The 26,523-nt window shown below is 43.7% G+C and overlaps 1 protein-coding gene across 5 annotated transcripts in view; it reads left to right on the top strand.

Annotated features, from left to right (window-relative positions):
• The window catches only part of VPS8 (VPS8 subunit of CORVET complex), a 158,479-nt gene that overhangs the window by 53,447 nt on the left and 78,509 nt on the right, over window positions 1–26,523 (top strand). For 4 of the 5 annotated variants that reach the window (XM_075004218.1, XM_075004217.1, XM_075004220.1 and 1 more), the window contains 12 exons: window positions 106–186; window positions 4,229–4,399; window positions 5,646–5,720; window positions 6,455–6,490; window positions 9,966–10,056; window positions 12,338–12,384; window positions 15,456–15,545; window positions 17,103–17,149; window positions 18,780–19,002; window positions 23,149–23,238; window positions 24,626–24,677; window positions 25,889–25,931. In XM_075004218.1, coding sequence (XP_074860319.1) covers window positions 106–186; window positions 4,229–4,399; window positions 5,646–5,720; window positions 6,455–6,490; window positions 9,966–10,056; window positions 12,338–12,384; window positions 15,456–15,545; window positions 17,103–17,149; window positions 18,780–19,002; window positions 23,149–23,238; window positions 24,626–24,677; window positions 25,889–25,931 — 1,046 coding nt within the window. Of the gene's footprint in view, window positions 1–105; window positions 187–4,228; window positions 4,400–4,923; window positions 4,988–5,645; window positions 5,721–6,454; window positions 6,491–9,965; window positions 10,057–12,337; window positions 12,385–15,455; window positions 15,546–17,102; window positions 17,150–18,779; window positions 19,003–23,148; window positions 23,239–24,625; window positions 24,678–25,888; window positions 25,932–26,523 lie in introns of those variants that run through there. The other variant, XM_075004221.1, reaches the window with a different exon arrangement.

Genomic DNA, 26,523 nt, shown 5'->3' with positions numbered 1-26,523 from the left:
ATTGGGCTTCCTCAGTAAGGAGAATTTTGTTTTTTATCAAGACAGCCTTTGGGTTGCATTGAAGAAATGAGTTTGAGTGTTTTTCTTGTCTGATTCCATCATCAGGTGAAGAGAGATGACTCAGGTGCAATACATGTTACTAAGCAAAAACAGCTTCATCTGCACTATGACCTCATCAATTTTACTGTAAGTATTTGATCCAGTAATGCTTTTTTCTCTGCTCAGGTATTTTAAAATACAATTCAACATCTGTCAACTTCAGGGTGTGATAATTTCTCACTACAAACTTGTTCTAGCAAACCTAGCCCCCTCTTTTCATGGATGTAAATTGGAATGTATGGATTTAAATGAATTTATTTGCTATAGATTTTGTCAAAAGATCGCATGCATTAAAATATTCAAATAGTGGCTTTGGGTTGAAGAAAATAGGCTGAACAAATTAGTAGGGTGTGCACACTATAATCCCCATGTCCCTAGTGAAAAGAGTATATGACTGAAGTTGCCTTAATCATTGGGCTAAATTCTTCTGGCTTGGTTTTAAATCCATATGAACAGATACTAAGCAATGGGTCAAAAAAAGCCAGCCAGGTCTGACATATTGGCTTCCATTTTATGTTTGTATGTATGTTAATAACATGCTATCTTTTGTTTGATAGTTTTAATATAGAAATTTGCATGCAAGCCCTAAAAACGCTTCTAAAGAGCACTAAGGGTATAATGATGAAATATAAAACTGTCACAGTTAATCAATTTTGTTAGTATTTCTAAATCTCCAATCTAGCAAGTGAAATTTCTCGAAAAACACATGCACTCTGAGAGCAGACAGAAAGTGTGGGGACATGATCTAATGGATACATTTTAATAGGAATGAGATGGATTTCTGAATTTGATTCCCAGTTTTGGAGGAGTTCACTTAGTTTTTTATTTCTGCTAAAAATACCTTTTTGTCCCTTATCCCCCTTAATAGGAGATTGAGAATTATTTTAGAATACTTGTAAAATGCTAGAATTCCAGTCTGGAAGGCAGTATAGCAGTACCAGGTATATAAACTCCACCATGAAGCCTCTAGAGGTTCCATGCCATTCCCAAGCCTGGATGAAGGAGGAAGGTTGGTCAGATGAGTGACAGTGCGCTTATCGTAAAACAATAATACGAATGAAACCTGATGCTTGTACAGCTAACTGGTAAAAGGTGCTGGCTTGGATATCGCCCGGATAAACAAGGTCCACGATACCAATCGAGCAATTGGGGTTGGGTCGATAAGTTGGCTACCAAAGAAAATTACAGCTAACATATATGTTGTCAGTTGGAACATGGAAGGTCTGAACACTGAGCGACTGGGAAGTTAGAGCTGCTTCGAAAGGAGATGGAGGGATACCGACGCAGTATGCTTGGACTGGTGGAGATGTGTTGGACGGGATCATGAGGGATGTGCAGTTGTGAAGACATTTGGTCAGGGAATGAAACGAAGCATGAGGCAGGAGTTGGATTCCTTCTTAGCAAAAGGATAGAAATTGGTGAGTGCGAGAATGATGGTAGTGAGATTTGAAGCAAAACCATTCACCATCACGGTCATTCAAGTGTATGCACCCACATCAGACAGTATGGAGGAAGAGACTGAGTTATTCTATGAAGGCTAGATAAAGACACTGGAGGAGATACCACAGAAAGATTGGAACATGTAGGTCGGAAGTATTAACAAAGTTTGGAAGAGAGTCATGGGAAAGTTTGGGTATGGAGAAAGAAATGAACAAGGTGAGAAGTTACTAGAGTTTGCTATGGAGCATGAGATGGTGATCTGCAACATGAGATTCCAAAAAAAGGACCGTAGAAAGTGGACATGGCGATCCAATGATGGGACATCCCAACAACATGAAAGATACGATTTTGATAAGAAGATGGGTAACATCAGTACAGCAGTGCCAGACTTTCCCAGGAGCAGATACTTGGGCCACAGTCTAGTGATTAGTATCAGAGAGGTAGCCATGTTAGTCTGTATCTTCAAGGACAACAAGAAGTCCTGGAGCACCTTATAGACTAACAGATATTTTGGAGCATAAGCTTTTGTGTGCAAAGACCCAGGTAACATCAGATGCATCTGCATCTGATGTTACCTGGGTCTCTGCCCATCTCTGTGGTATCTCCTCTAGTGTCTTTATCTAGAAGTACTATACGGCAGATGCAGAAGGAGGAAATAGAGCAGTGAAATGACTAAAGAACAACAAGAGCCCTGGAAATAAGATCATGGGAGAGATGATCAAATACAGAGGAGTAAGTATGATTCAGGAAATACACCGACTATGTAATATAGTATGGAAAGAAGGGAAGGCGGCACCTAAGGAACGGAGAAGATCCATGATAGTGATAATACACAAATAAATGTGTTGGAGTGCAAGCACTACAGAATGATTGCCCTAACGAGTCATCTAGGCAAGGTGCTGATGATGATATGGATAGATTTAGATCGCAGCTAGAAGAACACCTAGTAGATGAGCAAGCAGGATTCAGGAAGGATAAAAGTACCATACAGCAGATTTTGGCACCAGTATTAATAGCAGAGAAAGCTTGATGGAAGACAAGAGTCTACAGTTGCTTTAACCAGCAACGAAGGGTCCTGTGGCACCTTATAGACTAACAGAAAAGTTCTGAGCATGAGCTTTCATGAGCACAGACTCACTTGCATCATCATCTTGCATCTGATGAAGTGAGTCTGTGCTCATGAAAGCTCCTGCTCAGAACTTTTCTGTTAGTCTGTAAGGTGCCACAGGACCCTTCGTTGCCGTTACAGATCCAGACTAACACGGATACCCCTCCGATACAGTTGCTTTGTTGCTTTTCAGAAGGCATTTGACAATATAGATCAGAAAGGACTTGGGAGGTGTTGAAATTGCATGAAGTGGATAGCAGACTGATACGGTTGTTGAAGGATATCCATGGTAAGGCAGAGGCATCAGTGACAATGTGCAGAGTTGGGAACCTGGCTTAGAACGAGTAGAGGTATGAGACGAGATCTGATATTGCCGAGTGTCTTCATCACGTATCTAGCGAGTGCAGTGGACAAGATCAGGAAAGAGGTGGTAGAGATGTTGGTGCATGGGATGAAAATTAACTTGAGATTCGTGGATTATATAGATATGATTGAGGAAGATGAAGAGAAGCTAGTGAGAATGGTGCAGGTGCTAAACAAGGAAGGAAAGTGGTATGGACTGATTATGAATATTGATTAAAACAAAATGTATTTGGAGATAAGGACATAGGAAGGAAGATCAGTGTAGATGGGATTGAACTAGGGAATGTAGAGATGGTCACTTAAGTGGGGAGCAACATGACGTATGATCTAGACTGTAAGAAGGAAATAGCTACTAGAATAGCAAAAGCAAGCGTGAGTTTGAAAGTGATAAGATCTGGAAAAGCAAAGCAATTAGCTGAGGAATGAAGCTGAGTGTCTTGAAAACGTGTATTCAGCAGCATGTTGGATGGATGTGAGACATGGGTGATGATAAAAGATTCGAAGAGAAGGGTGTTGGCATTTGAGCGGAGTCATTATAGAAAGATTCTGAGAATAGGTTGGATGCAGGAGGTCACCAGCGTGGAATTATATAGGAAGGTACAACTGAAAGAGAACCTACTGCAGAAGGTTGTACAATGGAAGTTACAGCTATTCAGGCACATCTGCAGAATGAATGACAAATGAAAAGTCAAGACCCTGTTGTTCAGCCTAATGGATGGCTCAGACAGGAGAGGAAGATCCCACGCAGAATGGTGCAGAGCTAGCTACAGAAGTTAAGCCACTTTGCACTGGACGGGGAAAGATGGAAGGAAATAGTGAAGGAGGCATCAAACACCAATGGGCGCTGAGCCCATGGTGGTTGTTGAGCAGCAGGTATATATTATACTTTAAGAACAAGAATTATGGTTGATTTTTTCCCTTCACTAAAGATCTGTGGTATGAGAAATGAAATTCTGAGGAAGTTTTTCATAACTGGATACTCCAACTAAAGATTTTGGGTTGTCACCTTCCTTGTAATCAAACTTGCCCTTAAAAGCAGTTATATTCTAGACTTCAGCTTACTCCATATTCCCAGGAAAAATAACAGCTTTATGCTGCAAGCTACCACTAGTTTAAGATATTGGTGATCTCTGGGGTTTTCTTATGGTATATTGTTCTGCTTGTGCTGATAGTTATATATTAAATATTGCTGAAGTTTGGCGTATACGTTCATTTCAGTGGATAAACTCCCGCACCATAGTGCTTCTGGACAGTGTGGAGAAGCTGCATGTGATAGATCGCCAGACGCAAGAGGAGCTGGAGACTGTCGAGATTTCAGAAGTGCAGCTAGTCTATAACAGCAGTCACTTTAAATCACTGGCCACAGGAGGCAATGTCAGCCAAGCACTGGTAAAGAGCTGTGAACTTTATAGTCAGTGTTTCCTGAATTTTTTTTTTCTGTCCTTGTGCAGAATAAATTTTATGCACACGGAGGCAGGTATGTATGTATGCATGCATGCATGCATGCCACCAGTAGAAAACATGGTACTGGGTGTGGGTGCTCTGCTAATCAGCTGGGAGGCATTTGAGTCTCCCCTGGGTGGCTGCCCATGTGCTCACTGATCATAGCCTACTTATATATCACATGTCGATTTGATAACACTCTTTGAAATTTGCTTTTATAAAGGTTAGGACTGCCTAAACTATCGTTTTTAAAGAGCCTTTTTGAAGAGCTTGTTTAGTGGTGGTTTTGTGAGAACTGATAATTCTCAAAGTGTCTCTTTGCATTCACACTTGTGAGATGCACCATTGTGCCACTAAGCTTCAGAACCCTCTTCAAAGAAAAATACAATGGTGACTCTCTGAGACTGTGGCTTTTGCATAATAACTCTGCCTGCCCGCTTCTCCCTTTTTCCTCAGCATTTCTCTTCAATTTTTCTGAATGAGCCAGAGAAACTGAAGTTAGAGGGCCCCATGTTCTCAACCAGTTATGCTGCGGTAAATTACTAGAATGTTTTTCCAGGTGGTATTATGCAAAGACTGCAACCATATCATCTTTGGCTGCAGGTCTCATATGCTAAGCAGGGTTGTGCCCAATCTAGATATGCCTAGAGAAACCAAGGGAATGGAGGAAGTGAGGACTGTGATTTGGTAGGGGGATATTGGTCCTCTGGAGTACATATCAAGCAGGCATCCTGACTGATGCCTGTGATGCTTTCCTATTGAAGGTTCCATTCTTCTGTGTTTTACTATCTTTTCCCCCCTTTTTCTCTCTGGCCTTCACCAAATAAAGCTGAGGCAGAAATAACTTACATTGTGAATAGTAAGATTGGAATTACTCTGAATCACCATTTCTCATGAGGATTTTTTTTAATTGTTGTTAGCTCTCTGGTGATGTCTTTTAATTGTCATCACTGACATGAGTGTGAGCCCATGTTCCCTGCAAGGGGTGACTGTGAAAGGGGTTAGGTTGTTAGGTCTCCAGCTCCACTTCATGTGTCTAGCACGACTGGGCAAACTGCCATCTCCTCCCCGACTCATGTTGTATTTCTCCATTACCAAATGTCCCCAGGTATTAGTTATATCTCCAATTTGTTCACTGGAAAAACAAATAAAATCAGCTTGTGCTGGAGTAAATGTTTTATATTTTTCCCAGGCCCTGGTTGGGGAGAAAGCCTGTTATCAGTCCATCAGCAGCTGTGGCAGTCAGATCTTCTATCTCGGCACAAAGGTAAATGTGGACTGCTTAGGAAATGAAATAGAGTTCTGAGAATAAGTTGGCTTTAGTGATTGAAATAAGTATTTGTGTCTAGCAAAAGAAATATTCTACAAGGGAGATTCCCGAAAGGTTTGAGTGGAGCAGTTAGTTCCTGAGTACTGGAGACTTACCTCTTGGCTTTTCTCTGATGAAGCTATAGGACATAAGGCTGTAAAATGCAAAGGTTTTGTAGGCAGTAGCTCTAGAGCGGTTTATTTTAAGTTTGCTCAATCTGTTTTAACCAAGGCTTGTGCTGAAGTAGCACCTGGGATTCCCGTCCCTGTGGAGTGCTACTTCAGAGTAAATGTGTAGTAGGGAAAATGTCAAATGGAATATGCGGAAATTAGTGAATCTTGCAAAGAAGGGAATAGTTAGAGTGAATGGAACAGGCAAAAAGTGAGGGAGGCTGAATCCAAACATACGGAACAATAAATATATCTTTGTGCTTGATGTCCTCTGATCTCTCAGAATGGAGGCCATGCTTATGTGGAGTCTTGTAGGGACTTTTTGGAAACTATATAATACTCTGGGTAGAAGTGCTTCTGTTTGGAATGTTGTGTCCGGTCTCTGAATAGTAGTTGTAACCTCTTTGTCTCTCTGGGAGACTATAATATATGTATGGAAATCTATATATTATTATTCGTGAACAGCCATATGTAAAAGAGTATTTCCCTTCCTGACCTTTTCTTTGTCTTTTTTCCCCCCAGTCCGTTCATGTGATGATGTTAAGGAATTGGAGAGAGGTAAGTCAAAAGAGGGAGGCTTGATGTTTTTATTAAACTGTGTGACTTGTTTGAAAGTATAACAGCAAAAAGGAACATCAGGACTAATGGATTTTTTTAAGTAAAACGTGATTAGAGTGTTCAGAATTTGATAGCTACGTATGCAGTTTTGTCCAAAGAATTAGAGTAGCTTTTTTAGCTCCTACTAACTCAATACAATTAAATATTAATGACTATTTAAAAAATTCTGTTAAATTTTGAACAACCCATTTCTAAATGTGAAACTGTGTGATCTCACAACATTGGATAACTCCCCCTTCAATACGTGCAGTGCACTTTGGGATATGATACTGTTTTGATCATGTTGCTAATAAAGTCTTCATTTTGAAGAGGAAAAGGAAGCTTGTAGCATTCCTGCTGTGAAGGGCAACATGCATTTTAAGAAAAAAATCTGAAATTAAATATGAAGTAAAATTGGCATAAATAGAGTGGGTTAGGGAGTGAAAGTCAGGAAGACAGTGGTACAAACTCACACGTAAACTGTGAGTAGTAACAGAGGAAGCCGTGCTAGTCTATACACTATCAAAACAAAAAGCAGACAAGTAGCACTTTAAAGACTAGCAAAATAGTTTATTAGGTGAGCTTTCGTGGGACAGACCCACTTCTTCAGACCATAGCCAGACCAGAAGAGACTCAATATTCTGTGAGGACTCAATAAAGTGTGAGGAAAGAGAATATGTATGAAGTTGGTGAACATTCTGCAGTCAACATGTACTGCATTACAAATCATTGTGTGTGTGCTGTTCTTAAAATAAGGGTTACAGCAAGTATGATTTGACGATATTTATTAAGGGCTGTCTTGTATTCATGTGCATTGTGGCTCTTGAAGTATTGATATTGCAACCAAATTTGAAAAAAAAAAAATGGCTGCTCTTGCTATTTTGGTTGCAGACCCCTCGCTTAAATCAATCTAACTTAGGCCACTTCAGGAGTGTGCAAAAGACACCCACCCCCCATTGATGCAAGTTAAATTGACCTATGCACTGTCTACACTGCTGCTGTGTCAGTGAAAGCCGCTATCCTGCTGATATATCTTCTACCTCTCACTTGAGGTGGAATAAGTGTGTCAATTGAACAGGGCTCTCCAATCGCCATAGCATGTCTTCATCAAGTGTGCTACAGTGGCACAGCTGCATTGGGGTAGCTGCTCTGTGTATAATTGCCCTTAGAGCAGCCCTTCTTACTGTCATGTTCCACAACTGGCCCAGAGTCTGAGCAGTGCATAGCCATTTTTGTCCCTTCCTTGCAGGCTTCAGATTGTGCACTGCACTTCCTGTTCTGCATCTCAGAATCTTGGGAACAAATTTTTTATTTGCTTTCACCAAACTGAGGCTATGTCTCCTCTGTGAGATAATACGGATTTTTAAGTCAATTAGCCTGATTTTTCCAAGTGTCTGTCCTCACTGTAAATTCCATTAGCTCGATTTATGGCGCATTAAAATCAACATAATATCGCTATCAGAATAGTGTAGTAACATGACAGGTGTAGCGTTCCGAATGAAGGGTGGTGAGGAAGCGCTGTGTCTTTCAGTCGAATTCATTAGCCTCCAGACATGTCCCGTATGTGCCCCACATTGTCCGCTCTGGCCTCCTCCTTCTCCACGGCTCTCAGGTATGGAGAAATTAAGCAACAAGAAGACCGTTTCAGTTTGGCACCTGGAAGCCTGTGGCTGTCGGGTCATGAGAGGCTGAAAAATCTTGTTTCTTTTTGTTTGCTAGTAGTGCAGTTCTGGTGTCTGCGGTTCTGTTATACACATGCTGGCTGCCTCTTTTTTTTTTTTTTTTTTCCCTCCTGTGCTGCCTGGCACGAGCCACTGCTGCCGCTGGCCCCCCCCCTCTCGCCCCCCTGGCACCATGTGTTAGCTAGGCTGTGGGTGGGGGCCATGCTGGGATGAGAAACTTCTTTTCAGATTCTTACCTTTTGTCCTGATCCCCACATCCCCTTCCTACCCCTCCCCCCAAGACATCATGTAATCTGTGACTTTCCCACACCCAGCCTCATCCTGTGGCTTGACCCTGAACCAATAAAAGGATGTACTGCACAAGGTGCCAGGTGGCTTGTGTGCGTTGAGGGGCCTGTAGCCAGCCAGTCTCCCTGGTCAGTCAAGACTTTTGGGCAACAGAAGAAAATACTTTGCCACTAGACTGGCTGTCCTCTGAGAGGAAATTTTTGGATGGGCTTTAGCCAAAGGCCAAGGGGCTGACTGTAGCCGGGGGTCTTTTAGTTGCCTGGGGGAAGTCTCCCTCAGCAGTCACAATTTTCAGGGCTGGCTGTTGCTAGAGGGTCTTTCAGCCACCTAGGGGAAGTCTCCCTCGGCAGTCATGATTTTTGGGTTCTGGCTGTAGTCTGGGGTCTTTTAGCCACCTGAGGGAAGTCTCTGTTGGCATCATGATTTTTGAGTGCTGACTGTAGTCTGGGGTCTTTCAGCCAGAAGTCTCTCTCAGTGGTCATCATTTTCAGGACTGGCTGTGGCCGGGGGTTTTAGCTGCTCTGAGCCATAACTGGTTCAGCGATTCGTTGCAGTTTCAATGTAGCACCTGTGTCTGCTTAAACATAGTCTTCTAAGGGTCTTCTTTTCCAGGAGTTGTAAATCCAGATTCAGGTCCAAACCTAGATCCAAGCATAGGGGCAGGTGGTGGGTCTCCCTAGGCAGGCACGATTTTCAGGGCTGGCTGTAGCCGGGGGCTTTTAGCTGCCCCGAGCCATAACTGTTTCAGTGATTCATTGCTGTTTCAGTGCAGCACCCGTGTCTACTTAAACATAGTCTTCTTCTAAGGGTTGTCTTTGCCAGGAGGTCTGAATCCAGATCCAAGCTTGCAAAGATACAGTGCTTTTGCATCCCATTTTCAAAAACCTGGCTGTTGGGACAGGTTTACTACACCTCCCCTCCCCTCAATTATAAAAGACACATCTCTTATAAAGGCAAGCCAGACCCCCATCTGGAAAAAGGGATGTTTGTTTAACACAACAGGGGAAAGAGGGGAATGAAAGGTGGAAAGATGTCCTCAGATACCCACATCTATTGCGGGGCATTGTTTTCCCCATGCTGCACCAGTGGAAATAGCCAGAATGCTATGAGGCCCAGGGAATTGTGGGATACTTTCCCACAATACACTGCTGCAGCACTTGATTTAAGTTACTTGGGTGTGGCAGCAATAAATCGATTTTGTGGAGAGCATGTGAGAAGGTGAGGATGGTCAAAATCGAATGGATAAAACCCAGAGTTAAGACAGTGATTTTAATAAATTTGATTTTAGCTCATAGTATAGATGCAGCCTGAGAAGTTGTGGCTGTTTCCGATGATAATGGTTTCCACACAATTGTCTTTCATGATGCGCCCAGGGATCATGAACCACAGGATGGGAAATACTGGCTTGCAGGATTGTTGTTCTGGAATTTTAAGGAGTCCCATATTGCTTGTACATCTCATTTTAGAGAGTGGATCATCTTCTGAAACAAGATTCTCTTACTGAAGCCCTGGCTCTAGCCTGGTCTTTTCATGAAGGTAAAGCAAAGGCTGTAGTAGGTAAGTTAATTTTAAAGCAGTGGAGTAGCTTTGGCACACATGCACACAGAAACAAGCAATTAAAAAGAAATTAAAGTGAAAATTGTATCAGTGAAGAATAAGAAGCTCTTGTCTGACTTTGATTAGGATGATGAAAGTGTGTGGACCTTGGGCAGACTTTTGTGGAGTTGTGCAGTTTCCTAGTCAAGTCTTCTGTCTTCCTAATAATTGTCTGTTTTAAGTCAAAGCCTCCTTCCATCTCCCCCAACTGAGCTATGCGATATTTACTTCTGTCTGCTTTCACTTTCCTGCAAAGAATGTGGCTGTTTTGATATTTGACTTTTGGTAATGCAATAAAACTGCAGTGTTATGAATACCTTGGGAATGAGTATCAGAGAGGTAGCCGCATTAGTCTGTAGCTTCGAAAACAACAAGAAGTCTTGTGGCACCTTATAGACTAACAGATATTTTGGAGCATAAGCTTTCGTGGGCAAAGACCTGCTTCATCAGATACATGAGTGGGGTGAGGGGCATGGTTTCAGCGGGATATTTAAAGAGTGGGGTCCCAGTAAGAGGGAGGGCCAGAGCTGACAAGGTCTATTCAGCAAGGTGGAAATGATCTTTCACTCTCTCAGACCTTGGGAGGCAGGCCTGTCCTCACCTATAGACAGCCTGCCAACCTTAAACAAATCCTCACCAGCCACTACAAATCACAAACCAGTGACTCTAGGCCTGGAACCAGACCCTGCAACAGTCCTCGCTGCCAACTCTGCTCACATAGCTACACCAGCGACATCATCACAGGACTTAATACCAACTATGCCATCAGGGGCTCCTTTACCTGCACATCTGCTAATATAATATATGCCATCATTTGCCAGCAATGCCCTACTGCAATTTACATTGGCCAGACTGGACAGTCTCTCTGTAAAGAATAAATGGACATAAATCAGACATCAGGAACGGTAATGTACAGAAGCCTGTTGGTGAACACTTCAATCTCCCTGGATGCACAGTGGCAGATTTAAGGGTGACAGTTCTGAAGCAAAAAATTTTTAAAAATCAAATGGAGAGAAATCTCTGAGCTGCAGTTATTTGCAAATTTGACTCCATTAACCATGGATTAAACAGAGACTGGGAGTGGCTTGCAGCTTACAAAGACAGTTTCTGTGCTTTGGGTGCTAATAGCTCCCCATTAGACTCTGAAAAAGGCTCACATCCCCCTGTCTGATCAGACTTGTTTTTTCCTCTTTTGATAAATACTGTTGATACTGGGCCATTTCCACCTTGCTGAACAGACCTTGTCAGCTCTGGCCCTCCCTTTTACTGGGACCCCACTCTTTAAATACTCCTCTGAAATCGCCCCCCACGTCCCCACTCATGCATCTGATAAAGCGGGTCTTTGCCCACAAAAGCTTATGCTCCAAAATATCTGTTAGTCTATAAGGTGCCACAAGACTTCTTGTTGACCTTGGGAATGGTGGTTGTTCGTAACTGAGTGGAAAGTTATGCTACCCTCCCCTCAAAAATTTATACATGAACATTGACTTAACACAGTTTAGAAACTTTACCATGGAAAAAAGTGCTGCTTTGAATCATCTTAATTTAAATGAAAGAAGTGTTAAAACATTTCCTTTATATTATTAGAAATAGTACTGTATTGCATATTATTTGCTTTTTCCACCTCTGCTGTTACCTGATTACATACTTCTGGTTCCAAATGTGATGTCCGGTTAACCAGTCAGTTCATAGCTCTGGTTACAATTCTGATGTTCTACTGTACTTGAATAAATGAAAATCATACACTTCAGTTTCTACACATAATTTTCAGTATATAAAGGAATTTCATATTACGATATATGTATTTTATACTTGCAATGCAGTAAATTAACTTTATGCACAGATCTCAAAGTATTTTATTTGTACACTAATAATTATGCCTCACAAAATTGATCTAAGGCATTATAAATATGCAAGTAATGACTTGGGTATCTAAAACTTAATCTCCTGATTGCAAGGGGCAGCATCAGAAGAGGGTTCTTTTTGAAAATCTTTTTTCTGACACAATCAATAAACAGATTATACTTCAAAGTGAAGTCTAAGTTAAGTTTCATTTGTTAATGAAAAGGGCCTGTCTGTATGAGATATGTCTAGGTGTGTTCTGGATACCTCCATCTAGAGTGTTACAACAATTAAGTCTTTTCAGCTCCCCCAACTCAGAGATGATAAATGAATCTTCACTTTCATTTGCAGATTATGAAAAGGAATCTTTGTTTTTGTTTTTCTTTATATTCCTTTACAGGGCTGTCTGGAGATACCAATAAGCGAAAAGCTATTATTGCGGACAGAGTGAGTTCCAAATCCCGATTTCTTATGTATTGATGTCACTCTTAATTTACCCTAAGGGGGTTCTTGAAAGAATTTCCTTATGAAATCTCTCTGTAGGTGTGCCTAAGTGGGTGTGCTTTTTTAAAATCATGAGCTTTATTTTAGGAGCACTGACTATAAACTAGCGACCAGGCACACTGGCGGTGCATATATTTCAGGTAGAGGCTACTTGTAGGATGTGTCTAGCATGCCCCAAATTTAACTCATTTTTCTGCCTCTTGGCACTTCACAGGTACTAGAGTCTTGTTCCACAGTCAGTACATACCCTTCAGGATTAGACTTCGCTTTTATATTGGCAGCTATCGTGTCTGTACCTAGCCTGACTTCTAGTGCATATCTTAAATGTTCATTTATCTCCAGAATCATCACTTCCAGGTGCCATTGCCCAGTGGGCTCCAAGTCTTATTTTTGCAGGCATTGCACAATGAAATAATTGCAACAAAGGCCAATAGGTAACTAAATATTCAGCCTGTCCTCAGGCTGCTGAACATCCCTTTGTTCACAGGCACCTAGGTTTTCCCAAACCAACTATCTCCACTGTGGTTTTAAACAGTGAACGTCTAAGACAATAGTTTGATGTAAATAGGAGGAGCCTTTTTTATTGGAGAGATGACTTTAATTTATGCTGAGCAAACCAGGAAGCTGCTACATTTGGAACATACATATTGTTCAATGTAGAGTCTGTTGCTTCAGCTATCAGGTTGTGGATCGGGGTGGGCAAGATATGCCCATGGGGCTGGATGCGGCATACCAAACCTTTTTCTTCAGCCTGTGGCAGCCCTACGGTTGTAGAGGGGAGAGCTTCTGGTACTGCCCCAGCCCTCAGCAAAATCTCTCGGATTCCAGTCACTGGTTTTCATGTGCTGCCTCCAAGTCAGCAAAACCTCTCAGCACCTATTGGCTGGAAACTGGCCAATGGGAGCTGAGAGATTTGAACAGAGTGGGGATAGTGCAGCACAATTTCTCAGCTCCCATTGGTCAGCTTTTGGCCAATAAGAGCTGAGAGGTTTTTCTGGGGTTGGAGGCAGCGCATGAAACCATCTAGTCAAGTGGGAGCTGAGAGATTTTCCTGGCTGCAGAGGTACTGCAGGAAGCCCTCGTCCTCCCAGTGTAAAGAGCCACGTGGAACAGCCAGTGGGCTGAGGCTGCTGGCCAGCAGGGAAGCCTGCTTCACAGTGCTGCTGGCCAAGAGCTGCTTAGATGAGTGCATCCAGGCCAGAGCCTGACTCTGGCACCACGCTCCAACTGCCTCCCAGACCATGTACCAACAATCCTCTTCCAGACCAGAGTCCTTTCCAGCACCCCAACACTAACCCAGGTCACAACACCCTCCTTCACTCTTGGATGCCAAACCCTCTCCTGCACCCCAGTCCCCTACCCCAAGCTCCCGTCTGTACCCAACCTCCATCTCAGATCCCATACCCCCTCCATAGGAAAGTGTGATCCTTGACTACTTTCCAAAATCTCGAAAAACGATGAGAAGTCCTGGGGCATCTTGTAGATTAACAGACTTTTCGGAGCATAAGCTTTTGTGGGCATAGACCTGCTTCGTCACATGCATGTCATGAAACACTGTGGTGTCATGCATCCGGCGAAGCGGGTCTTTGCCTGCAAAAGCTTATGCTCCAAAAAGTCTGTTAATCTATAAGATGCCACAGGATTTCTCATTGTTTTGTGGATACAGGCTAACATAGCTACCCCTCTGATACAAAATCTTGAAGTGGCCCCCCATCAAAAATTCTTAGACTGTCATCCATTTCCCATTCCTACTTCTGCACCAACAATCCAGAAAAGACAGACATGCAGAATAAACATTGACAGCCACTTTTTATTCTATACGAAGTTTTTATACACTCAGATGTCCTTGGAAGAGCAAAAGTAGGATTTTTTAGATAGGATGAGCACCCCTTAACTGTGTGACCATCACAAGGCTCTGTTCTAACCTGAAATCTTGTCAGAGGAAACAGAATGCTCTTGACTCCAGCTGCCATTAGGACTGTTTTCAGAAAGGTTCTGGCTCAGGTGCTGCACCCTTAGGCTGTGTTTAGGGGCTTTGCCTCTCCCCTCCCCTGGTTCTTGTCTTGCAGACGATAGCAGAAGACTAGACGTCTGAGATGCAGGCCAGGAGATGTTTATTATCTATAGTGCTATGCACCAGCAGAGTGTCTGTGCTCCCAGAGTTCTGTTCTCTGCTCTGATGCTTCAAGGACTTGCCTGTGTCCTTGTTCTCCATTCTGTCTGTCCTTTGTAGGCCCAAATTATATCTGCAATGCATGTCCTATTAACACCCCTTACAACTTACAGTGTTGTTCTGTTTTGGAAGGATGAGTCTGGGATCTACATCCCATCTCTTTTGTGCCCTGTGGGAGGGATACAATGAGTGTGGGTGGGCTCTGGCCAAGGCTGGGCTTTTCTTTGTCTTTTAGTGTTTTCCCCGCCCCCCCATCCCCAATTCCCCATTGTCCCTTCTAACTGCTTGAGCTTGGTTAGAGTGAAGACCCAGGGATCCTCGCAGTACATGGTCATACATTTTTTTTCCTGCCATACCTTATGACACTTAAGCTTTGCTCTGTTTCTTATCTCTTTCTTGTAGTAATAACAAACCCATCTGACTAGGTGTCCCTTGTTCACACACATTAGTATAAGAATCTATTGATAAGAGTAACAAAATCAAACAGGCAGATACAGGCCTGAATCCTACATTGTCACTAACATGCCTAACAGGCTGGAGCATAGGGCACTAGAGCTTTTCAAAGAACTTGTTTGAATTTTTTAACCTAGCAAAATGCATTTCCCCCAACTTCATTATTGGAAATGGCTGAACCATTTTGGTGAAATTTTGGGGTGGGGGAAATTAAAAATTCAGTCTGAGGTACATATCAATCTGTAACAGTTTGGCAAAGATTTATAATCAACTGAAAACAAGCTCTTATAATGAGAAACATTAGGCAATGTTAATAAGGTGATACTCTGCACTACTGGCCTTGCTGATAATGATATGTAAGATTGCTCACTGTTAACTTCTCATGTAGATGGTTGAAATCCTCTTGCATTACGCTGACCGAACTTTGAAGAAATGTCCTGACCAGGGAAAAATCCAAGTTATGGAGCAGCACTTTCAGGTACCGCACTTCAGATGGACAAAACTTTGTAGTTTTTGATAAAACCGTAGCTTTTCTAAGAGTCATAGAGTTCATGTAGTAGTTTTTAAGTGATCTTGAGATGCTCATGAAATGTGTGATTTCTAGAGGAGAATAGGTATTAGCTACTACCAAGTATTCTTAATTCAAATATGGCTGTTCTCATTGTCAAAAAATTGACTGACCCCCGTCCCCCTTACCCACTGTGTATATTTAGAGACCCTTCATAGACCAGCACCATACAACAGCTTGAGAGTTCCATATTCCCGTTTTCGGGCTCGTTTTTGGAATATTCCAGAGCCGAAATGCTGTGGTGTTAAACAGGTCTTCTAGAATCTGGGAGCTCTTGGAACAATGTTGAGAAAATTACTCAACTTTTCTAATTCTCTGGATGAAGTCTCCAGCCTGCACTGATGTAGCCTTTGTGAGGCTTCATTAAAATCTGCTTTCAAAGTTGTTACATTTTGTTATCCGTTCTTTTAAAAGTTGAACCTCTTTGAAAAATGGCATAAGTAAACCTTAATTTGATCCTGGCTAGAGAGGTAGAGCTTGAGTATGTCAAGGTGAGCAGTGCGCAGAGCTGAATTTGTGGAATTCTGGGTTCCCCGGCAGAGACTTGAGGGGTTCACAATGGAATGTACTTCCTGTGGAAAAAGTGAAAGGTGTGCTGAACATGGTACAAGAGAGTGAGCTCTAGACTTGGTTTTCTCAGGTATTCCAGAGAAAACAGGGGTTCCTAGAACTCTCAGTAGAGAGCTTTTAGCACCTGTTCGGTGGAGGCTTTACCACCTGTTACCTCATCCACTGAACCAGGAGAATATTGGATACTTTTTATGTTCCAAAATGTTATATTCTGTCTGCCAACTCCTACATCAGAACATTTATGGACCAGAAGATTAGCTGCCGCCTGTATGCTACTACATCCAATCCCCTCAGATGCCTGGGTTCACAGTATTATTACGTGGGGGCACCAGAATAATTCAGACTGCCGCTCAAATTTTTCCTCGAATTAACTCTTGTCCAGCTCTGTCAGAAATCTTTTTTCTGAAAATCCCGTTGCCAAGTGAGTCCAAAACAAATCCACTGGCCACTGTCTCTTTATTCTCCCTGTGTATAGCTGAGCCCAAATCCCCTGTCATCCACTCATCAATAATAAAAAATTTTTAAAAATCTTAAAACCCACAAAGTAAAATGCTTGTTGCTGTCATCTTTTGTCCTCTTACTCCCTCTCTACAATTGTTACATCTTTGTCACATTTTGTCTGTGTTGTCTACAACAGCACTCCTAAATCTGCTGGCTGCTGTACTAAAATAAGGTTTTTTCCCCCTTATGGCTAGAATTTGGAAAGACCTGTGACTTGGGTGTCTTTGTAGAGGAGTGACAGCTGTATAAATGTATCTTTTGTCCAGGAAAATCGTGGTAATCGGGCAATGGTCAAAATGTGTGAGCTGTCTGCTTCTTGATTATGCTGTTGACTTTTTTTGTGCTGTTTTGATAATATGCCATTTGATGGTATGCATTTTCACGGTCTTTCTACAGGATATGGTACCAGTTCTAGTCGATTATTGCCTTTTACTTCAACGAACGTAAGTGAGAGTTTGCATGCTTGTCTGTCAGATTAAAGAAGCTATAGGAATTGCAATTACAGATCAGGCTGGTGTGCCATGTAGTCATGTATGTGCTGTCTTGTAGTAAGCAGAACAGGTATTAGAAACTGATAGCTTGCAGTTATGGAATAACATGCCAAATGGGGAAGTTTCCTTTAACCTTCCTCCTCCTCTCCAAGCCAGTTATGCAGTAAAACAGGGAAGATGTATCACCGCTAATTTTTTTAACCTTATCTAGTGTAACTGTCACTCTTACAACTCCAAAAATTAGATGAGATAAACTTGGAAAAATTTCTTAGGTCTACTAGTCCTTGTCCCTGTTATACTTCAGGACTTTTCCTGAATGTTAAATGTGTATTAGAGCTCATCAACAAATTAGTTGTAGCATCTAACTACACCAGTCTAGCCAAAACAATACAACTCCCTAGTGTGGACCCAGTTCAAATGATGTGAAAGTGCTTATACTGACCTGTTTTATTCTATAGGGAAGGGGAATATGGCTTTTATATTTGTATAGATGTATCTACCCCTGTAGTTGTGCTGGTTATAACTATTGGGTTAAAATCACATTAACCATTAATAGTTACACATGTACAGAAACTATGTGTGGACCTAGCACTGCTCTGACTGTTGGGAGGCACTTTATCTCCTTTTCACTGTTCTTCGAAGAAGCTGTTTTTACCAGCTTCTAGTGTTGGATGTAGCCTCTCTGTTCAGTGATTGCACAGTACTAAACTGTGATGTAATCACAGTATGAAACAAAAAAAAGAACAAAATACAAACAGAGGATGGGGTAATGAATGCTTGAGCAGGGGTGTAGTGTGGTGAAAGTCCAGGGCCTACCTCCCAGTGCTGACCAGCTGGGGCCTTGCTAATTACTTAGGGTGACAAGAGGGACCCTTCTCAAGGTATGGCTGGGGAGGCAGCTCTGCTCATCATTTGGATCTTGCCGCTCAGAACGGAGAAGAGCTTCACAAGGAATCCAGTGCTTTGCTGCCTGCAGACTGGGGCGGGTGTTGGCATGGTCAAGTACCCCATGCCCCCCCATACCGACACACCCTTTGGTAGACTTTGCCCTCTGTGCCTCCCTAACAGCATGTGACTGACATCATTTCATGGTGTATGGCTAGGAGCAGAACCACCAATGGGGTCAAGAGTCACTGTGGACCCTGGAGCAAAGTGGGAGGGGTGCCCAGCTCTGTGCTCCTGGAGGGAGTGGAACTAAGGGTGCAAGAGGTGTGGCCAAGGGCAGTCAGCCCTTAGTCCTGGCCCCTGTTCCCAACCGTGCAGAGCAGTGGACCACAGCACTTCAAAGGGGCCTGGGGCAGCTGCCTCTTTGGTGCTCCTCTCTTCCCCTCCTCTGCTGTCGGCGGGCCTAACTACCACAATGATGCAGTGGTGGACTATAGAGCTGCCTCCACTAGCTTTCATTCTAGGCTACAGATGACAAATGTGTAAAACGTTGAACTGCTTCTCCACTGGCATTAAATGGGGTTTCCAGTTATTAAGCTAAGAATGCTGTACTCTTTTGGATTTGTATAGCAAGCAGGTCGTTATAACGTTTAACAGAGTAATCTATTTTAACAAGTAATTGTCACCTCCCTCTTAGTGATCTTCTGTTCGGCCAGATGTATGACAAATTGAGTGAAAATTCAGTGGCAAAGGGTGTTTTTCTGGAGTGCCTGGAGCCTTACATTTTAAGTGACAAGTTGATGGGAATGACTGCTCAAGTGATGAAAGACTTGCTGCTTCACTACCAAGATAAGAACCTAATGGAGGACATGGAGGCCTGCATTGTGCATATGGATATCACCAGCCTAGACATACAGCAGGTGACTAGCCAGTGTTAAACAGTGGCTCTTTGAGAGATTGCCTATGTCCGTTCCACTTCAGGTGTGTGTGTGTGCAGTACACCAGAGCCAGAAACTTTCCACCGGCAGCAGCGTTCGCTGTAAACCGAGTGCTTGGGTAGCTGCCCAGGAGAGATTCAGGTGCTTCTCAGCTGATTAGCAGGGCGCCCATAGCCAGCAGCGTGTTCTATTGCGGTGCACTTTCCACATGCCTTGGTGCACATAACAAAATTTGTTCTACATATGGAAGAATTAAAACTAGAGGGAACCTTGTTTGGTATCTCTTGGGGCAGCACACGTAACCTCTGTTGCCTCATGCTTCTGTGCTTTGTTATAAAGGGCAATCCAATCCGGACTGTCCTCAGTTCTTGCCTCCCATTATAGATAGTTGGAACATGTTAATTTGTTCATGATTTCCCTTCAGGTGAGTGTTTCTCCTCTGGTATATGGTTACTACTACTCATTGCATAACTGGATAGTGCTTTAGTGTAAGTTTCATTGGTCGTTTTTCTTAGCATGCCAGTTCCTGATTGTTTTTACATATTGATGCCAAGTTCCAGAGCATGCCTCTGTCTCTGGACTTTCAACCTTGCACAATCAGGAAGAAATCAGCCAGTGAGTGACACTCATTTTAAGTGCCTTAAATGCCTTGGTTAGTGTCAAGTCTGGGACTGGTGTCAAATATGCAAAGACTTCGAGTCCTGCACCAAAATGGCCAGGGAGGTGAGACTGTGTCACTATCCAGCAGAGGCCAGTCTGTCTCTCTCCAGCTGCTCTCTGATCCTCAGGCACGCTGTGGGCAGGAATGCTCCAGCCCACACCCTCCCCCAGCTGCCTTCCCCAGTCGCTGCAGACAGGCACTACTCTGGCTGGCCTGCAGCAGCCTTGCAGGACTAGAGCAAACCCGTGTCCATGGAAGTAGGGTGCTCCAGCCTAAACCAATTAGCCATTAACATCCCTAATCATAGTAGTTCAAGAGAGTTCTATATGTTGGTGGAAGTACTGGCATCATTACGACCTTTCCAAGTCTTCTGCCTATAAATGAAGCAATTGTGGAGTCTGCAAGATTGTTGTGGCAAATGCCATCATCTCTACTTGATTCTCTTGGCCACCAGCAGTAAAGGTACTTTGACCCTTCTCAGGGCTATCAACATTGCTAATGCTCTCCATCAGGTCCTCTGCTTCTCTTGACAGAAAACAGAATTGAACACTAGGGATGGTCTCTTTCTCCCACAGAAAATCAAGAAGCAAAAGAGACAGGCATTTTTCCATGAAAGCTTTATTCTATCGCTAGCCTGCATTTTTGTATCTCTGACTGACTAGTATGCCTTTTTGGCTAGATACATTTTTATTCTCTGGGGTTTGAACAGTTTGCCAGAGAATGTGAGGCTGGAGTTCCAGGCCACTGTGGAAGAGAGCAGGCTGCTAGGTAGGACCTGTCTTCCAGCTGTGTTAGATGGGGTGGATTTGTCAGCCCGGGCAAAATAGAATCAGCAGAAATAGTGTGCAGATGTTGGTTTTGGTTTTGGTTTTTGGATCTCTTACAGGAGTTCCAACAGACTATGTAGGACCTCCCTACTGAGGGAATTTACCTTAGTCAGAGTGAGAGGCTTCAGCGTAGGGTTGTAAAATCCTGTTTACTGTTATTGGTTAAGTGGTTTAACGCTACATTGAACTGATTAAATGGCTGGGGGAGGAGCTAGGGGGGCTGTAGATTGGGGCTCTTCCAGATGGGCTGGAGAAGCCCTGCTTGCGGCACACTGGGGACTGCGGCTGCTCCGTCCAGTTCGGTGGTTAGCTGGCTCACCCTCTTTGAAATACAGAATACTAGCCTCCTTCCAGTCTTCTGGAACTTTATTTGAATAGAATTAGGTTGTTCAGGTCATCCTCCCAGCAGCTGTTCATGTCAGTTCCAGCTGGAATAAAAAGCTTCCCAGTCTCAAGCTGAAGAATGTTGTCCTGAACTTGATCCTACATTCCTCTCCTCTGACACTGTTAATTTGTGCCTTCAAGACAGAACTGTAGAATTTTGCAGCTTGACTAGGTGTGGTAGCTGTAAGAGACATTTGTATTGCTGAAACTTGGTTGTTGGCATTCACCTTTTACAATTCATTGTTGTATCTCGGCATTCTAGAGATGATGCCAGATTTGGTTGAGTGGTCTGTCGGTTATTGTTCAGGTGGACACTGAAACCTACCACCTGATGTAATGGCTTGTGAGTCAAACTGAGAGAAATGGATATGTGCTGTCACTTGAAGAAAAGATAGTTACAAACCAGTTAAACTTCTATTGTATTGTGAGGTGTTGTACATGTCTGTTTCCTGAACAGCTCTCCTTCCCCTCTACATGAGTCTGTCCAGTAAACAGGAACAGAACAAGGTCAGATGGCTCTGCCCTTTGTACCATCATACAGCAGCATAAGGCAGTGGAGATTGCATGAGCTGCCCTGACAAATACCATTAAGGGAAAAATCTCTGATTCTGGCACACTGAGCATATGCACATCTGAATTGGAATGGCATGTAGAATACACATTGGGGAACAGGTTAGTAACTGTTTTCTCTTTCTGACCTTGAAATCTATTAATCTATTTGTGGACTTCATCTGTACAAGAGGCAGCTCTGAGGTACAAAATGGGAGTCTGCATAATCCAGGGAACTCCTTGTAAACATCCCTCTTTATAACTGCTGGTCCAGCAAATTCCACCTGGGTTTTGGAATTTTAGCCACGTTCCTTCATCCTTTCCTAATGTCACCAAGAATAAAAATTGTTCAGGCCAAAGTCTTCTAGACCTTATTATCCTTAAACACCATTGTCTTTAGTCAGTAACTGAAGGTAGAATTTAATGCAGACAGCAACAGCATTTTAGGGAAACTGCACACCACACCCTTTTAACCATATGAGTTCAATTAAATTACTGTAATATGTGTATTGTTTAGGGCATTTGTGGACTGGGGGACCACACAGATTCCTTGAAGTGTGAGTTGAAAAGAAAATAAGATTAATGCACTTCAGCCTCTTTCTTTTCAGCCCCAGCATTTGAAGTGGAGCATCACTACAAGCCCTTGACCATCCATGTGCCTCCCCTTGAGCTCCAAGAGCAGCTCTGACATGAGCTGGAAGCACTCATGACTACTGTCCTTTCTGCATTTACTCATTACAAAGGCAGGGAGAAGGGTCGTTTTGGCCACTCCATTGTCTGCTTTCCTGCTAGTCGGTGGAAGCTGACAGAGAGCTATAAAGAAGCTCAGCTGGTTTGCTCTTGGGCTAGGGTCACACATAGCAAAGGATGGTTCCCTTCATCCTCTCTGCTCCAGGGCAGCCTAGTAGAAGTGAAAACCTAAGAAGCAGACGCCAGTCACTGCCCCATCATTCTTTGCTCTGGGACTAGTTACAGCAACCTGGATGTGGCTCTGACTTGAAACTGTTTAATACGCACCTGTGGCATTGTATAAGGCAGGCAGTGCCAGCCAAAATGTAGCATGCTTTAGCTGCAGCCACTCCTGACGTGCCCCCTGTCCCAGGATATCAGAGTCAAATACACTGACTCACAGGCTGCTCGGTGCCCCAAGTAAGGCGGGGCTGTAAAGGGAGCAGACCAGGTCAGAGAGTCTTCAAGCTATGCAGTGTGGTGACTTGACTTTTTTGAAATATGTTCAACCTACAGAGTGGTGGGCACCACTGAGTTGGGCCTGGCCGGTGGGCGTGCACTTACTCAACAAAAGCCAGGACATTTGGCAAACTGACTTCAGGTCCTTTGCTCCAGAGCTCAAGGCTGTGAGGAATTGGGACAACCTGGCTTTCTTATACCGGTACCTGAGACAGGTTATGGGCTTGTGCATTTCAGATGTGCAGAGCAGAGGCTTAAATCAGATCAATTTTCCCCCTCCCTGGTGGATTGGCAGAGTTATGCATATGGCAAGTTCATACTTGTGACTTTGTACCCCTCTCACCCCACCCTCCAAAAAACCCACAAGCTGCTACTTTTCTGCAGCCAGCTAGGATAAGTACTGCAGTCCAAACTGTCTTTGGTTGAACACAGGAAGGGAAATTGATAGGCTAATGGAAGCTGTTAGTGTGTACTGTACAACGATTCTCTACATTTGAGGCAATCTTTGTTCCCATGCAGGTAGTTCTCCTCTGCTGGGAAAATCATCTGTACGATGCCATGATCTACGTGTACAACAGCGGAATGAATGATTTCATTAGTCCGATGGAGGTAGGAAGGCTAGTCGTGACCTGTTTGTGGTACCTAATGTCACCCTTTAATCCATCCATCTCCTTGTGTTTTTCCTAGCACCTGTCACAAGCCAGAGCTCCAACCCCAGGCCTTACCTTGAAGCCTGCCTCAGCCCTAAACACCTTCTTGCATCCCAAAGCTCTCATCTCTGGCCTCACCCCAACACCCAGCCCAGAACCTGTACCCTCTCCCGCGCACACACCCCTCAGCCCCAGCCCCATCCCATAGCCTTCACCCCAGTTCTGAGTCCTCTCACACACATGGAACCTCTTGGTCCTTCTCCTGCCACGTGAATTTTATGTGCACCAATTGATGTCACACATCTTTCCTATTGGTGCACACAGTGAAAGTCGTAACTTTCAAAGATGGGAAAAATTAGTGGGAACGCTACTTGGGAAGCAGGACTGATCAGCAGTGCTTCCTCATTGCTCCTTGGTACTGTTGCTTATCTTGCCTCTGTGGCTCCTTGTGCTCATTGCAGTCTAGAGCTTGCCAGCTGGCCTCTCTTTTCATGTGCTCTCAAGATTCCTGGGAAGCAGCTAAGTACCACTAGAGGGAAGCCTTTACCTAAGGGACCTATGAAGTTTCGTTTGGCAAAGGCTCCTCTCTCTTAGATGAATACAGAATCCACAGATGGGGGAAAGTGCTTTCCTGACACAAGTTTATTTAAAAACAACAAGAAGTCCTGTGGCACCTTAAGATTAACAGATACTTAGGAGCATTAGCTTTCGTGATCAGAGAGCTGCTTCATCAGATGCATGAGTGAGAGGGTTTCAGAGGAGGAATTAAAGAGTCTCAGTCAAGGGGAGGGACAGAGTTGACAAGGTCTATTCAGTCAGGGTGGATGTGGCCCATTATTGGCGGTTAATGTGGAGCTGTGAACATTGAGAGAGGAGAAATCCCCAACTCAAGCATCTGATGAAGCGGGTCTTTGCCTGCGAAAGCTCATGCTCCAAAATATCTGTTCGTCTATAAGATGCCACAGGACTACTTGTTGTTTTTGAAGATACAGACTAACTCAGCTTCCTCTCTGGCATATATTTAAGGAGGTTTTGCACAAGCCATTCTTCCCATGCCACCTTTTGTGGTAAAACTTGGTGAGAGAGCATACCTTGCCTTTTCTTGGCCAGAGGTAACTTCTTAATTAATCCAGCTTAGAAAGCAGGCACTGCTTTCATTTGGTCATGGACTATTTCATGTTCTCGGACATGTCCTTTGGCTTTGCGTTCCTTTCAGGCTATAGGCTCTGTGGAGGCAGGGACTGACACCTTGTGTGCACATTGCTAACCATTTTGTTGGCACTTACAATGATGTGATGTATAACAATTATCAACAATGTTGAAATTTTCTTTTTTCACTGTTGCAGAAATTATTCAAAGTCATTTCTCCTCCTCTTAGTGCTGGGAAGTCTCTCACAGGTACAGAATGCTTGTTTTTAAGATGGATGGGGAACCGTTCTTCTGTTGGGGGCCAATGGCCTAGAGAAAAAAATTAGTTGTGGGCCACACAGATCCCCATGGGGGGAAGCAAAGGCTCAGGGTTTCCACTAGGCTCTAGGGTGCGCACCAGAAAAGAAGGGTCAGGGTGCAGGAGGTGGCTGTAGACTAAGACCAAGGAGTTTGGAGTGTGGGATCAGGCTTGGGTCAGAGGCAGGGGGTTGGAGTGTGGGGCCTGGGAGGGAATTCTGACCTGGGGCATAGGATGCGGGTGTATGTGGTCCTGTGAAGTCAGTGGGAGCACTGGACTGGGGCAAGGGATTTGGGGTGTAGGCGCAGGAGGGGTTCCAACTTTGGGGAGGGCTGTGGAGTTGATGTGCATGGGCTGGGAGGGACCTTGGTCATGGTTTCAGGGGGAGGATGCAGGTTCTCGTGCACAAGGGATCTTGGGGTTTGAGGTGTGGACTCCAGCTGCTCACTCAGGCAGCTCCCATTTGGCAGCACAGTGGAACTAAAGCAGGATCCTCTCCATGCCCTGGCCTTGCACCTCCTAGAGAAGCTGCCATAATGTGGGCAGGTAGCTCTGTGCAGTGTGCACCATCCCTGCCTGCAGGAGCTGCCACCACCTGCAGATGGTTCCTGGCCAATGGAAGCTGCATGGGCAGGCACACCCTGACTCAGGCTGTGTGTGGGGACACCAATGCTCAGGGCTCTTGGCCCACCGCACAGGGATTTGTTGTGGGATGGGTGAAATAAGCAGTGAGCGGATTCAGCCTGTGAGGCAGAGATTCCCTCCGCTTTCAGATCTTACAGCTTTGATACTGTCTGATGGTTTCTGCTGTCTTTGATCATAAATTTAACTGGTCTCTCATCACTTCTGATTTAGGGAGGTGGGAAGGATAAGGTGTTAATGTTTAGGACTCCAGACTTTGAACAGGCTAGAAATACATCTTCTTTAAACTGGCTTCAGGCAGTTGTTGGGATGCTGTCCTTTATCACTCAGACATGTTGCAAATATGTGACATTACAGTGAATGGAAAAATCCCATGAGATGGTCCTGACACTGCTTTTGTCATGAGTAAAATAAACTATCAAGTAAATGAGATTTTCCTTTTTAGTTAACAAAGATTAGATCCCTATCCAGGTGTCTGGTGGTTGGGATAAAAGGTAACAAGACTTCTTTGTCGCCTTAGATGAAAAGGTGGTTATGGGGAACAAGCTCCTTGTATACATAAGGTAAGATACTTCCAGAGTATTTATGTTGAGATTGCTGCATGTGTATTAATCCTCTTGATGCTCCTGTAATGTCTGGCACGTAGAATTCTGTGTCGTGCAGGAGCTCAGAATACATTATTGTAATATCTGTGAAAGGTGGCAATACCTAGTTTTACAAAGCATGTAATGGAGGTTACCCCATGGCCGCACACCAAGTAGCACAGATGGGATTAGACCTTGGGTGCTGCTGACTCAGACTTCATTGTGTTACACTGTTTTTGACTTCATTTATTGAGATTTGGTAGTGATGCCTTATTCCACACCCCCTGCAGCAGTGTGTGCTCCTGCCCCAGGGCATCAGAGCCCAGAAATCCATTTGTGACCATTCATGGTGGCAACCTCGGTGGGTTCTGCTTGTTGTGCTAAATTGTTTCCTCTGTTGATCGTTCTACGATAATACAAAGTTGGGAGGCATCATCAGTACAAGGAAGGATTGTAATATTGTACAGGAGAATGTGTATGGTATTGAAGATTGGAGTAACATAAATGGGATGAAATGCAGTTCAGTGGTACAAGTGCAGAGCCACGTACTTAAGGTTTAATAATAGTGATA

Source organism: Carettochelys insculpta, chromosome 10 (assembly GCF_033958435.1).
Source record: "Carettochelys insculpta isolate YL-2023 chromosome 10, ASM3395843v1, whole genome shotgun sequence".
Taxonomy (NCBI): Eukaryota; Metazoa; Chordata; order Testudines; family Carettochelyidae; genus Carettochelys; species Carettochelys insculpta.
The sequence above is the reverse complement of the archived record's forward strand: the minus strand, read 5'-3'. Positions and strand labels throughout refer to the sequence as shown.